Source organism: Symphalangus syndactylus, chromosome 7 (assembly GCF_028878055.3).
Source record: "Symphalangus syndactylus isolate Jambi chromosome 7, NHGRI_mSymSyn1-v2.1_pri, whole genome shotgun sequence".
Classification (NCBI taxonomy): Eukaryota; Metazoa; Chordata; class Mammalia; order Primates; family Hylobatidae; genus Symphalangus; species Symphalangus syndactylus.
The window spans coordinates 15,553,425-15,569,109 of NC_072429.2; the positions used below are offsets into that span (position 1 = coordinate 15,553,425).

The 15,685-nt window shown below is 37.1% G+C and overlaps 1 protein-coding gene across 3 annotated transcripts in view; it reads right to left on the reverse strand.

The window, feature by feature from the left end:
* The window catches only part of RANBP17 (RAN binding protein 17), a 428,141-nt gene that overhangs the window by 131,882 nt on the left and 280,574 nt on the right, over positions 1 to 15,685 (reverse strand). The window contains exon 15 of one of the 3 annotated variants that reach the window (XM_063642616.1): positions 7,900 to 7,959. The exons of the other annotated variants lie outside the window; for them this stretch is intronic. Coding sequence (XP_063498686.1) covers positions 7,900 to 7,959 — 60 coding nt within the window. The remainder of the gene's footprint in view (positions 1 to 7,899; positions 7,960 to 15,685) is intronic. 3 annotated transcript variants of the gene reach the window in all.

Consider the following 15,685-nt stretch of genomic DNA (forward strand, 5'->3'; position numbering starts at 1 on the left):
CTGCCAGACACCAGCTGTATGGGATTTCTCTTCTGTGATTTGATCCTCTGTGATTGTGTTCTCTCACTTTCTCCTAATCTGCCTATTTCTTATGTACAGCAACATAGTTTCTATTCCCTCTGTCTTTTGTTTTTTATATCTGAACACCAGCTTGATACACCGCCATAGGTCATGAAGGTATCACAGGGGCAACACAAATCACCCAGAGCTATAGGGTCATAGAGGGGAGGAAAGCTGCCATTGTAGAAATTTCTTTTCTGGATTTTAAACACCATTTGGACCAGCAGGTTGTGTTCCAGGCTTTCAACCTGAGTCCTGTGTCTGGAAGGCTTCTCCTCAGGCTGATGGAGTGAATCAGAGGGAGAGAAAAAGGGGGAGAGGAGGAGGGGTTAGGTGTAGAGGGTGACAGAAGGAAGGAGGGGCTGAATGGTGGAGAGGAGAAGCTGGGGAAGAGAGAGAGAGAGAAAGAGAAAGAGAGAAAGAGAGAGAGAGAAGGAAGACTGAGATTCAAATTCCTGCTGCCTTACCTACTAACTTCTGAGCCCTACAGAAAGGCATTTCAATGATTACGTATCTGTGACTTTGCCCATGAGTAGGCCTTCATCTCTAACAAGATTAAAGTGACCATTGTTGCTTGTAAGATGTTTGGGGGAAAGAGGGAGCTAAGGAGAGAGAATCTAGAGAAGTTAGTTACCAACAATCCTCAATAATCACAAATCTTTAAGCACAAAGAGGGCTCAAATGAAGACTGATATGTAAAACGGAAAGTTTCCCTAAGCTCACCATGATGCCAAACCTCTCTTGTATATAGAAGTATACAAATTGGGTCCCTTGGAAAACCTGGTATCGACATGATTAATGGCACACAAAGCATTTCACAACTTGGCCTCAACCTACCTCATCTTCCACATTTCCCTCAACCTCAAGCCACAATAAAATGCTGATGGATCACTGAGGCATCTCATGCAATTTCAGATTTTTATGTGTTCATGTGCTGGTCATTTTGCCTCAATCAGTCTTCTTCCTCTTTTTCCCCTCATACTCATTCAAAAGTCATCTCCTCTGAAGCCTTCCTAGGCACAGTGAGTTGAACTCTCCTTTATGTTCCCACAACATCCAGTCCATTCCTCTATCATGGCGCTTTTCACACTGTAACTGTTTGGATGTCAATCTCCCTCATTACACTGAGTGCTTCTTAAGGGGTGACACTATGCCTTATTCTTTGTGTCCCTAATATTGCACCTAAGGCAATATTTGTCAAGTGAATACTACGTGTTTTTAATGTGCAGCGGCAAAAGACACGGTCTGGATCTACTAGGACTATATTATAATGTGAATATTACACAAAGAAAGAAAAATGACTTTTCCCATTAAGCATATATTGGATTCTACAGACAAAATACACGAAATCATTAATTACAACAGAAAAAGAAAATAGCTAGAGAGAACAGCTTGAATATTTAGTAACTGATTATAGCAATTGTCTTTAATTTTATTTTAGTGGCACCCTTGTCAAAAGCAATCCTTAAAATAAGCCCAGTTTTATAAAATCAACTAGCAGTAGGGATCAGACACCCTACTGTGTGCCCTGCTTTGCCCACTTGCTCAGTTCCAGGGCCAGAGACTGTGTGCCCTTAACTCTGACTGGAATTTAAAAGGCACGCTTGTTTAACAAAGATGAAAATATGAATGAGTATGTTTAAACTAGCTTTACTACAACTCAAAGCACAAATTCTTTGATGGTATACAGGATCATTTATACAGATAAATGAAATTAATAATAAATTCCATGACATCCTGGTTTTGGAAAGGATGTGGCCATGGCATTATCTCAAATCACTTATTTTCTTCTTATTGTATTTATATCTTTACTGGTTAATTTTCTTGTTTTCGATAACATAACTACAGTGGACTTTTGTAAAATCAAATTTTACATGTTCAAGACATTATAAATGCCTTTTTTATGGCAAAACTCAGACATAATATAATTTTTGTTTTAATCATTTTATTATTCATTTTAAAATGGGATTTTAAACATTTCAAACATTTTAACATTAAAAAATGTGCTTTCTAATTCAATGGGTCCTACAAGGAAGTTTTCCTATTGTGTCCCTGGCATTCAAAAGAGGAGGAAGCTAGGCAGGCAGGTCTGTTGTGTTCTGCTGTCAAAACAGTTTCTCAAAGCATCAGATCTGACCCAATAATATACTAGAAAAACAGTCAACATTGACACATGGCAGTGCTTTAATCCACAATTATCCTTGTAACTTGCACCATTCCTTTTATCATCCATTAGCTTTGATTCCCATTATCCCATCTAGAACTGTGTCAACGCTTTTGTCCTTGGGGATTTCTCTCCACTACTAGGATCTGACAGTCAAGCTTGAGTACTAAACAGGATCATTACCTCTTAAATCCACTTATCTGATCTACTGAATAGTAAATTGAAAAGCTCATTAAGAGCAACAATCTGATTTGTTTTCACGTGTGACAGGGTCATTTAAAATCAATGTATGATTACAGTGTTTCTTTTAAAAGACTGTTTCTCATTTTTCAAGGTACCTTACCATTCAGATAACATGCAGAAAATATGAAAATGTCTCCAAACATCTGAAATTTAATTATCCCTTTTAAACATGGATAATTTGGGAGTGAGAAGTAATTTGTTCAGTTAGGAAATACCTACAAAATTGTTTATCATCAAGCACAGGTCAATGAAAGTCTTCTACAGAAAAATCTTCTAACACAGTATTTAGAGTTTTTAACACTTTCTATGACTTTTATCATTTCACCCGAAATAATTTTTATAACACCAAGAAGCAACTGTATTGCAGTATCTATTTTAAGGAAGTATATAGGAGTTACATAGGAATGCAAGAAAAGGAAAAAAAAAAAACTCACTTTCAGTCCACAGATTCTTTGTCTCTTATTTCAGAATCTATTAAGATAATCTCATCAGAATGAAAAATGAGTCAAAATCTAAGAAATAAGAGACTAAATCTATCTGTGTGGTCAACCTTCAGAGAAGGATGGCCAATACAATGACACTGAATATATGGTTATGCCTTTGGTTATGAGTTTTATATAGTCAGAGATGCACATTCTGTAACTAAGTTTTTGCCTGTCTGAGCCCTCCTCCCTTCTTTCCTTCTTTGCCTTTCATAATATGCCTGCATAACAGACTGTAAGCTTCCTGAGAGCAGAAATGATGCTCTGTTTTTTTAAAATCTCACATGCCTACTACTCAATAATGTTTCTTAAATGAATAAAAAGAATATATGGTTAAAATGCACATTTTGGTCAATCCCATTTCATATATGATTCTTTAACAAAGGAAAACAACCCATAAAAGGCATGTATTCTTCCCCCTGTAAAATAACATACCCCAAATCCTACTCATCTGGGATGAACATTGGTAAAATGTTGTCATTTTAAAAGGTGTGTTTTTAATGCTTAAATAATATTTCTGGAAGAAGCTCTCCCTGTAAATTCAGTAAGAAGAGTCTTAATTTGAAACCTTGCCAGCCTGTTACAGGCACTTCTCAAAACATATAATAGAATATGATATTTTTGTAGTATTAATTTCCACGTGAATATGTTTCTTCCACTATTTTCAGTATGTACTCTTGGAATGCAGGGGAAATGTCTATTTCTCTTTACATCTCCAGTAGTATATTGTCTTAGAACACTGTCACGATATACTTAGCGAAGCGGAAAAAGCACAGACTTTGGTCCCAAAGACATCTGCATTTGAATTCTGTATCTGCCACTAACTAGGTGTTTCTTAAGGTCTCTGAATCTTGGTTTCTTACCCATAAAACAGTAATAATAATACTACCTACTTTAGGCCAGGCACAGTGGCTCATGCCTGTAATCCCAGCACTTTGGGAGGCCGAGGTGGGAGGATTGCCTGGGATCAGGAGTTCGAGACCAGCCTGGGCAACATGGTGAAACCCCAAACTAAAGTACAAAAGATTAGCCGGGCGTGGTGGCATGCACCTATAATCCCAGCTACTCGGGAGGCTGAGACAGGAGAATTGTTTGAACCTGGAAGGCGGAGGTTGCAGTGAGCCAAGATTGTGCCATTGCACTCCAGCCTGGGTGACAGAGCGAGACTCCATCTCAAAAACAAAACAAAACAAAACAAAACAAAACAAAACAAAACAAAACAAAACAAAACAAGACAAAACAAAAAAAAACTACTTTATGGGCTTTTGATTAGATTAAATGATGATCCCGAACTCAGAGCTTGACATTTAGTAGTTACTCAACAAGTGCTGTTTCCCTGTACAACCTTTCATTGATCCTTCTGCACAGTAGGTGCTAAAGTGGTCAGGTAACACCTTTTGAAGAGAAGGCTCTTCACATGAAAAATAACAGAAAAATCAGAAGGTGCTTTGAAGATTTTCACACAGCATAAAGATGGTTGAAACAAATAAACAAAATCTTATAATCTGTATCCATAACTCTTAAATCTTTACAAATACGTTCAATTAACACCTTCTAGTCACACTCAGAAATTGCATTTGTTAAAGGCATAAAGGAACTGCTTCAAAATTTCATGATACAAAATCAAATTCTTTCTACTTCTCAATGGCTATTGTCTTAGAAGCTAGAAAAATTACCCATTTAACCAGTTACCCATCTCTCTTGCTCCTGAAATATGGAAAGTGATTAGAAATGTAAGGAATTATCATTATTACAGATTTGAGAAGGCATGCTCTTAAAAAACTGTTTTAATATGTTTGTTTTCTTAGCTGTATTTATTTTACTGCAAAGGTTCTTATAAATTTAAGAAAAGAGCATTTGGATAGTACATAATGCTTCAGTGAGCCAATACGTTCTCCAAATTCTCAGCTCATCAAATGACAAATATTGCCTGTAGAATTTGCAAGTAGCTTAAAAGATCTTACATACGGTTTTAAAAAGGGAACTAGGTAAGAAAAATAGATGAGGGCATAAACTACAAATAGCAACACAATTTTGAGTTGTAAATTTAATAAAGAATAAAAAAAGCATGTGCTGTAATAATTTTTAAAATTTCTTTTTCCAATCCTAATCCTTAGTCTTGGGTATCTGGAGCACTGTCTCTCTAACATTCTGGGTATAACTCTGAGGAAACTAATTATGTCAATCTTTAAATTTGAAGTAGATTACAGAACTGGGAAACCCAGAATATTAGTTCCTAAAGATTGTATGGATATATAATGACAGTCACAGAAATTCAATAACAGCCCTCTATGAAATGTACTCAAAAGCACCACATGAAACAAATTAAAAAGAACAACGAATCTCTCATTCTGTGCAAATAAGAAAATAAGAGAAAACACTGGTTCTATAGGTTTTCAAGAGTTTTTATAATGAATTAAGATTTTGGATAATGAATCTTCAAAAATTACGGTAAGTTAATACCCTTAGGCCTTCTATAAATGTTTAAGATGTTATAACTTCTCAAAGAGCTTTAGTACATCGTTTAAGCAGGCTCAATGCAGAAAATTAACAGTGCTGTAGAAGTCAACAACAAAGTATTTTGCCATTGGACGACAAACCTTCTCTGAACCAATTTATTCTCAAAAACATATCAGGTAATACAAAAGCGATACCACGAAAGATCCCCCAAATATTACTGTGAATTTTCAAGTACTGTTTCAATCTATTGGAATGACTTATTAATGAAGGTTTTTAACTGGTTGTAAATTGGTAAAACAAAACCTGTCACTGGAAAGGATCCAATATAATGACAGCATTAATGTTCCTTAGGAAGAGATTTAGGAACACAGTATGAAATCACTTACTATGAATAAGAAATCAATTTTCATATTTTTGTTTTAGGCTTCAAGTGCCTTTGAGGTCAATTCAGTGCTTTCTATAAGAAAGACCTCATCAATGTGAAAGGCATTAGTAGAGGAGGGAGGAGGAGAGGTCTAAGAAAGAATAGAGCATTTAATGACTTGGATTTAAACCATTTGGAACTAAAGGTACTTAGCTCTTTCATTAACATTTGAAGCAGGATAAAATATGATAATCACAATTAACTTATCACCATAACAAGAGAATTAATGGTACAAACATCATTGCTGTATATTAAATACACAAACTTAGTGACACTGAATAGATCCATATTAATCCTGGGTGACTAATTTTTCCATATCATTTAAAATAACATCACTAAATATAAGCCTGAAATTAGACAGAAAAATCTTTTGCCAGGATTTAATTTTAAAACCATAATTTATGTTGGAAATCAAGTGTGGTGAATAATCCTGCTTGCCTCATTCAGTTGAATAAAGAACAGCATCTGATAAAAAAAAAAACTGGTTATGGAAGTATAAAATACATCTGAATGTTAAACATTTATTTCAATTAGAATATCTGAACCCACCATCTGTGGTGGCCATCTTGCTAAGGGTACATGTACCTAACAAATCTCTTAAGAGGCATTCTCAGTCTGCTCGAATAAGCTATTGTATAAGAAAACTTGGAGTGACCACTTTGGCCTCACATTTCCTTCGCTCCACATCCTGTGGCACAAAGCATGAACTCAGCAGGCTGGGGTGCAGGGCTGCCTGCTGCCTTGTGATAATCCCCTCTCCCAGTAGGGGCCTCCACTGATGCATGGCTAAGAACATGCTTCCTCTTTTGCTTGCACCCCAGTGGGGTTTCCATTTCTAACTTGGGCCCAAATCCAGACTGCTAAGGAAGGTGGAAAAGTCAGAAAGCTCCAGATGCTGTCAGATATTTCTGAGTCAGTTTCTAAACAATAATTTATTAGAAAGAGTACAGGTATAATGTGAAAACCAGCAAGGCTGGTAATTTTGGAGAGATTCTTTTCCTCCCACCCCCAACCAGATCTAGGGTCTAACTACCACCTGTTCAACAGAAGCTGGCTGTTTGCCTTACTTTCCTTCAGGGAGCCACTGACTAAGGATCTCCACCAGCATGAACCTAATGCCTCCCGACAGGCCTTCCCTAGCCAAGAGGGACCTGGGTTGAGTGCACCAGTTACTGGTCACAGGATATGCAGTCCACAGAAAGACTCCTGTGGTGCAACCAGCTGAAAGCCAACCAGAGAAAATGGAGAGTGTACATTTGTCCTGACACAGCTTTGCTCCTGCCGGCTGCCAAATCACTCCATGTCTGGGGCCAAGCTTCTGTTAAACTAGTCTTCTATGGATAAAGCCATGGTAAAGCCCTGGGTAAATATATTATCTCCCCAAGCCCATTCAAAAAGAAGCTATCTATGGCTATGGCACCAGATGCTTGGGAAGAAGGCTTAATTTTAGTAGAGGATTTTGGGACCATGGTTTGAAAGAGCATTTCAGACAGTTAAAGGAATATTTATAATTCTTTGCAATAGCAAGTTTACAAGATGACATGATTAGATTTTAGGGCAAAGAAGCTGATGCTGGATGAAGTTTGTGAGAGGGTGATAGTAGAGGTGGGGAACTGGGAAGTAAAATATTTTGTTTAATCCCCCGTACCTCCTAAAGGTGTCAGCCAGAAACACATTCTGACACAAGGGATACATGTGCTCTAGACACTGTTCAATAACAGATGCTATTCAATGTAGCCAAATAAAACTTTCTTAAGTATTAATAACGATTATAATTGGTTACTCAACAATGTTAGCATCAAGAAATCTAGGGTGCTTTTGTACTATGCAACCACATTAAATATAGGCTTTGCAGCTAATACTGCTTATTAGTGGACTACTAAACCTTTGGCTATAAAATATGCACATTGTAGAATTATATAGTGCATAAAAAGGGAATGAAGACAATGCCTGCCTACACTTAATCATTGTATGCATATGCCTGTTTTACTAATTAGAATCTGAGGCTGTAGTGAGACAAACATAAAGATTGCTGGTCCATCATCATAACCTGCAACCCAACTCACCTTAACTATTTTCCAGGCCTTCTCTGGAACTCTTGGTACATCACTCCTCAGGTGTACAACCTAAAAAGCACAAAGTTTAGGGACCTGCCACCTGGCACCAGAAATAAGAGCAAAAGGCCTCCCCAATCTCAAATAAAAGGAGAAAGTGGCTGACAATCTTTGTGGTTGTTACTTATAATATTCTTGGGACTCTGATTTTATTCTGGAGCCCATGAGTGGAGACATGGTGAAGTCCTGTTCAAATTCTGGATGTAGTTATATGAATGACAATGGGTTTGCTTCAATGAGATAATTCCAGAAACCAGTTACTAAAAGCTAGCCCTAAAAAAGAATAAATCATAAATAATATTTGACAGGATGATTTTTAAGAATCTCAGCTGGGCACGGTGGCTCACGCCTGTAACCCCAGCACTTTAGGAGGCCGAGACGGGTGGATCACCTGAGTTCCAGACCAGCCTGGCCAACAAGATGAAATCCTGCTTCTACTTCTACTAAAAATACAAAAAATTAGCGGGGCGTGGTGGTGTGTGCCTGTAATCCCAGCAACTTGGGAGGCTGAGGCAGGAGAATCACTTGAACCAGGAGGCGGAGGTTGCAGTGAGCTGAGATTGCTCCATTGCATTCTAGCCTGGGCGACAAGAGTGAGACTCCATCTCAAAAAAAAAAAAAAAAAGAATCTCTTAGTACTGTTTCCCATGAAGCACTTTCATTATAGAAGTGTGGCAACTGAGGCTAATGACTTAAGCAGGCAAAGTAACATTCTGATGGGCAAAAGTACATCTTTTAACTAGGGTTACAAAGAATAATATTACAAAATAGGAGGTAATCTAGTGAAGTGGTTAGGAATAGATTCTGAAGCCCAAGACTAGTGAGATTCTGCCACTTACTAAGTAATTTTGAGCAAGTTGCTTACCCTTTAAACCTTAGTTTCCTCAAATATAAAAAGGATGAGAGTAGTATCTAATCTGTGGAATTTTTGAGAAGATTAAAATGGTTAATTTATGTGAAGGACCTATAACAGTCCTGGTATATAGTAAAATTTTCATAAGTGTTACCTATTATTTTTATTGGAATGTCTCTTTTCTTTGTGCTTTATCTGGACTAGATACTAGAAAATAGATGTATGTTCTAAGTGGGTATGTGAGTAGCTTTAGTAGTAGTTAGAGGGGAGAGGGTCTTAATGAAAGGTAACATAACTTCTAATATTAAATAATGGGTCTAGTCTTTGAGTCTTGCAAAGAAATAAAGTAGCAAGAAAAGTGACAGAAAAAAAGTCAGGAGAAAAACAGAATGGTCTGTGGTATTTGGTGTTATTTTATCTCAAGAACTTATCTGCATCACCTATATTGCCACATTCAAGGCTTTCATCCTCATTTTTTGAGTCAATACAAGTTCCTGCTTCCTATCTCCAAGGTAAGTTTTCAACTCACTGAGTAAGTAGATGATCACTGTGTCCAATAAGTTATCAAAGTTTTCCCCATTCAGATCAACAGGTCCATCCAATTGTCCAAAATTTCTTTTCTTTTTTCTTTTTTTTGAGATGGAGTCTCACTCTGTCTCCCAGGCTGGAGTGGCATGATCCTGGCTCACCGCAAGCTCTGCCCCCCGGATTCATGCCATTCTCCTGCCTCAGCCTCCCGAGTAGCTGGGACAACAGGTGACTGCCACCACGCCCGGCTAAGTTTTTGTATTTTTTTAGTAGAGACGAGGATTCACCGTGTTAGCCAGGATGGTTTTGATCTCCTGACCTCGTGATCCATCTGCCTCAGCCTCCCAAAGTGCTGGGATTACAGGCGTGAGCCACCGTGCCCGGCCCAAATTTTCTTTACTGAATTAATGTACACACACACGGGGTTCCAGAACACCATCATTAGTTTTAAATTATTAAAAGAGTTTTTAGGTGATGGGCTCCCAAGGGGCATTCTCTCACAGTAGGAACAGAAAGGGGCTACCTTTCAGAAATAAATACAATATTACCGATCTCTGACACTAGACTATGGGTTCTAGGTTGCTTCTCCTATTGTAGGATATAAAATATCAAGGATCTAGCCTAGTTCTTTTGTGACTGATGGCTAGCCAGGACTAGACGTCCAGTCTTCAATTAAAGAAATGAGTCTTTTCCTTGGGAAATAAAACAGCTAGTATGGAGATGAAACTTATGATATTGGCATTATCAGTTATCACACTCTGAAACTGATCATTCCTGGACTCATGCCTAAATACATACATAGCCAATGTGATACAGTGAAAAGCAAACTGGGTTCAGAGTAGGATGATCCGGTTGAAACCAAGGGTCTGCCACTAAACAAGCTTTTAATTCTGAAATTGTTTCATATTTCTGCAAAATGATATTCATATATATTAAACAGAACATTGTTAAGAAGACTAAATGAGAAAATGTAATGAATAATTCAGCAAAGTAGTTAAATGCAAAGTAGACACCCATTGCAGTTTAGATTAAGGTTGAAGATAAACTGTATTCTCAAATGATATTTCCTAGATATTTCTCATTCGACATTACCTGAAAATACAGGATTCATAACTTACAACATGGATAATGTTTTAACCCCCAACACCTTAATCTTTAGGAAGGTTAGAGAGTATCATGTGTTAGGCAGCCGCACCTGCTGGAAAGTGTGGTATGACAGCCCATGGCTCATGAATGCAAACGACCAGATAAAAAGGGCAGGTGAGAATTGGCACCAACAAGCATGAAAACATTTCTAATGAGTCAGAAAAGTGGGCCAAGAGGGAGCATGGAAGGAAGTGACCATGAAAATTGAGAGATAGAAATGGACAATAAATGGTCAAAAGGCTTAAGAAAAAAAAAAAGGTTACAACAAAACTTGAGAATCGCAATTCTCAGCAAATGGAAAGCCACCAGTACTAAGGTGTTAGCACATTTCAAAATTTTCTATTATGTTATAATTTTTCTTGTTAAAAGTTTCCAACTAAACTTACTGGGCATAGGAGATTTTCCATGGAAATGCATTTCCAATTTTGTAATAGGTGTCAACCAGAAAATGCAATTCACATAGGAGAAACTTGTTTCAAAGCCAACTTGCTTAAACACATCTATTCAGTAAAGCAAGGGATACTGGCGCTGGGGAGCCACGCAAGGCCTAGGGGAAAACAAAATTCCAATAAGTATGCCAAATGTGCTTTTATATTTCAAGACTCCTTCAAAAGAAACATTATGGGGAGATAAAAATTAGGAAAACACTGAACTTAACTAATTTAAAACGTTGAAAAAATATTTTGCATTTATGTTTTATAACCAAGTGCTTTTCTCACATTTGTCCCAAGGCAGCAGATAAAGCGCTATATTCACCATTGCTAATACTAGCAATTGGAACATGCTCTTTGGCAAGGCAGAAATAAGATAATTGTTCAACATAGGCTGGCTTTTCAGAAATACTGGAAGCATTGCCTGTAATTATAGACATCTGTCACTGCTAGCCACTCAGTACTAACCCTGACATCAATATACAACCACAGCACTAAACTGCCTGCAGGCATAGCAATGGAGACCAGATACGCTAGGCAGGCAATCATCTGCTTCATCCAAACTATCTGTCAAAGGTTTCCAACCACAAATAGCTCTTACATTTTGTATCCTTAGGATAATATGTTGATTTATTTTAGATTCTCTAATATTTACAGTCTAGACCATCTACTAAAATAAAGAAACAAAACTTATGGCTAATGGACGCAGTTACTGTTCACAGTCATCATAAAAGGTCATAGCTCAACCCTCAAATGTTAAAAATTGATGGCAGCTTTAACCATGCGCTATCATACAGATGTTTCCTTTTGTAGAAGAAATTATTTTCTAAGGCAATTCAAAATGGTAAATACAATCTTTCATCAGCAAATGTGTTGCAACATTGTTTTAGTAGAAATGCTCATATTTTAAAGCCCTTTTTAAGAAGTAAAGACAAGTTTCGATGCTCATCACTGAAGAGTCCAGATCATCAGTTTGGGTGTAGCTTTATATACAGTACCTTATTTGGCAATCCCTATATAAATGATGTAATATCAAAAACCAGGAAATGGTATTGAAGAATAAAATACTTAGTTAATGAATGAGTCAACTGACATAATCTTGCCGGGTGTAAAACTTATTGAAATATACATGCACATGTACATTCATATTTTTATAAGACACACTGTAGCTTTAAACATCACCCTCTGCTTTCTTTTAAACAGCCAGAGAAGCAAGCTGAAAATTATTAGACATTTAGACTAATTAGGAATAAACATTCACAATTATCATAATGTGTTACTAAAAACCCAGATATTTCTTGGTCTGATCACAACAGCCAGTGCTGAAGAAAAACTATTAATTACTGACAGACAGTTAGCTTACAAGTGAGCTGCATTTTAAAAACCTCCTTTAAAATACAATTGCTAAATGCCTTACAGTGCTGTAATGTGAGACAGGTTCAAATCTTATTACTTCACTGAAATTAAAACCTAAGTTTTAATACTGTTCAAGTCGAACAATGATTCCACACTTTATTGCTTTTGAAATCCCTTGATGATCATAGGGAAAAATGCCCCGGAGAAAAAAAGACTGTTTTCGATAAACAGAAAATACAGTTTGCACTCTTAGCCTCTTTGTCATCACAAAAAAAGGATTTAATGCCAATTCTTTAAAAAAAGACTTTTTTTTCCACAAAATGTGCACCTTGTGTGCCATTTGTAAAATCAGTTCACTTTCTTTTATTTATTACTGCAGCGCGGCAAGGCAATAAAGAAGCTACCGATAGCTAATAAATTACATGCCTTTTAAAACAATTCTCTTGCTACAAAAACATGTAACTACAAAGGTTTACATTTACATGGTACATCATATGAAATGTCTATATTTGTGTCCTATTAACCATTTTGGCAAATTGTGGACTTTTACCAAATAGCTAATAGGAAAAAATAATAGTGATCCACACATGTTCACATGCCATAAAAGCCATTCTAGAAAACTACTCATGTATTTGCACTTTATAAAAATATTCCAAAATTTATTTTAAAAACATTTAAATAAATTATTTCACGCATCAAAATGGTACTCAAGGATGTTCTAATCAGGATTAAACTTTACTCAATTACTGAGAACTAAGAAAGTACCTTTTTCTTCTAATTTATGTTGCTAGTATCACAGTCTTTTAAAAATCATAATTTTAGCAGTTACTTAAAATAAATTATATGGAAGGTAAGATCGCTGGAATGTAACCCAGAATGTACCAATTCTGATTCTTAATGAATATAGTATAGTACTTGTAGAAGGATATAGAAACTAGGTAATTTCAGAAACATTAAGGAACATCTGCTTATAATCTTTCTTTTAAAAGAATATTATCTTCACATATCCATTAAGAATTGCTTTTAAAATCTTAATGAAAGTAAGCTATTTTGTGTCTCTGGTTTGTCTACGTACAAACGAATTCTGAAACAACTATACTCCAATTTACAGGATTAAGTTGTTAAATTAATCAGGGCATTTTCTTAATGCTTTCATGCTCCAATCTTATGATGAGAATATATTTATGAGGTAGTGTATTGCCTTTTATTATTAATTTCCTCCATTTCCTGTAATAGCTATCATAGCTGTGGCTCTTTTGTGTGTGATTCACACTTACAAAATTTCAACTTTGTTAATTATGCACGATGAACAATGCTTCAATGTTCAAAGCACAAACAACTTTGTTTCATTTCATCTTTACTTCAAGATGACAATCCACTATACAAATGAATGAAAATTTTATATTCTGTAGCACTCGATTTTTCCACTCAAATCTACTTTTTCTCCTTTCTTTTAAAATCAGTTTGATTAGGAATTTGTGGGAGTTATCTTTTTTGAAGGGTTCACTGAAATAAGTTTATATCATTTTCACAGATTATTTATAGGGGAATTATTATCATCATAAATCACAATTGTATAACATATATCAATGTATGTGGAGAACTCTGCTATATTTCATAACTTATTTCTGCTTCTTTTTTAATAGTAAATGCTCATTTGCTGAAATCATCATTGCCTTTTCCCACACTGTAGTTGTTATTAAATGATATTATTCTCAAATAGTGATCAAGAAAAATAACTGACAAAATGTCCACTTTCTCTATGGCTACTTTCTTTACCTCCTACATCTCATTCATAAAATTTTATTTTAAATCTTTAATTACTTGGATTATCCTCTTTTTGGCTGGGGGAAGGCTAATTACATTCTCCCTCTTGCATCACTAAGAATGTACATTCAAAATAGGCACAGCTAGGTATCATTAACTCCATATATATACATATGTGTGTGTGTGTGTGTGTGTGTGTGTGTGTGTGTGTATTTTTTTTAGATGGAGTCTCGCTCTGTCGCCCAGGCTGGAGTGCAGTGGTGTGATTTCAGCTCACTGTAACCTCTGCCTCCTGGGTTCAAGCCATTCTCCTGCCTCAGCCTCCTGAGTAGCTGGGATTACAGGTGCCCCACCACCATGCCCGGCTAATTTTTTGTATTTTTAGTAGAGACACGGTTTCATTATGTTGGCCAGGCTGGTCTCAAAACCCCTGACCTCAGGTGATCCACGTGCCTCGGCCTCCCAAAGTGTAGGGATTACAGGCGTGAGCCACCGCGCCCGGCCTAACACAATACTTTGGATGGCAAAATCAAATAGTGGTTAGATTTCTTGAGGTTATACAGTAGAATGGTTTCCCCAGCTTCCTGTTTTCACTGTTTGACAATGCTGTTTCTTAGCTGTTAGGGAAAAATACGTATTCACTGACATTTGTTCTAGTAAATCCAAAGTAGACACTATATTAAATGCTATTTCATTCAATACACATAAAATAATCTTGGCTGGGCATGGTAGCTCACACCTGTAATCCCAGCATTTTGGGAGGCCAAGGTGGGCAGATCATTTGAGGTCAGGAGTTCAAGACCAGCTTGGCTGACATGGGGAAACCCCGTCTCTACTAAAAATACAAAAAAATTAGCTGGGCATGGTGGCGCATGCCTGTAATCTCAGCTACTCAGGAGGCTGAGGCAGGAGAATGGTGTGAACTCAGGAGGCGGAGCTTGCAGTGAGCCAAGATCATGCCACTACACTCCAGCCTGGGTGACAAAGCGAGACTCTGTCTCAGAAAAAAAAATCTTGACTTGCACATAAAATAATCTTGGCACCTATCAGACAGTGGAAATAGCAGGTAGTTCTTGGTGCCAACTGAGAGGAGTAGGTCAAATTCATTTGTTTTACTAATTATCTTCTTAGAAAAGATGGAATATTCACTTTGTCCTCAACCCCCTTAATTTGGTAAAAAAAAAAAAAAATCTCAAGTGAACCGTTATTTAGATTTCTTGGTCTTGTTTGCAATTTTTTTTTTTTTTTTTGAGATGGGGTTTTGCTCTTGTTGCCCAGGCTGGAGTGCAGTGGCGTGATCTCGGCTCGCCGCAACCTCCGCCTCCTCGGTTCAAGCGATTCCCCTGCCTCAGCCTCCCGAGTAGCTGGGATTACAGGCATGTGCCACCACGCCTGGCTAATTTTGTATTTTTAGTAGAGACGGGGTTTCTCCACATTGGTCAGGCTGGTCTTGAACTCCCGACCTCAGGTGATCCACCTCCCAAAGTTCTGGGATTACAGGCATGAGCCACTGCGCTCAGCCTGTTTGCAATCTTGAATGGGAAAGTGGAAAACGTGAAGCTGAACACTTCTGTTCTCTTTTTGCACCAATACGCAACTCTTGGTCCTATCTTACTTCCCTGTGTACGTTATACACGGAAGTGAATGACACTAAAAG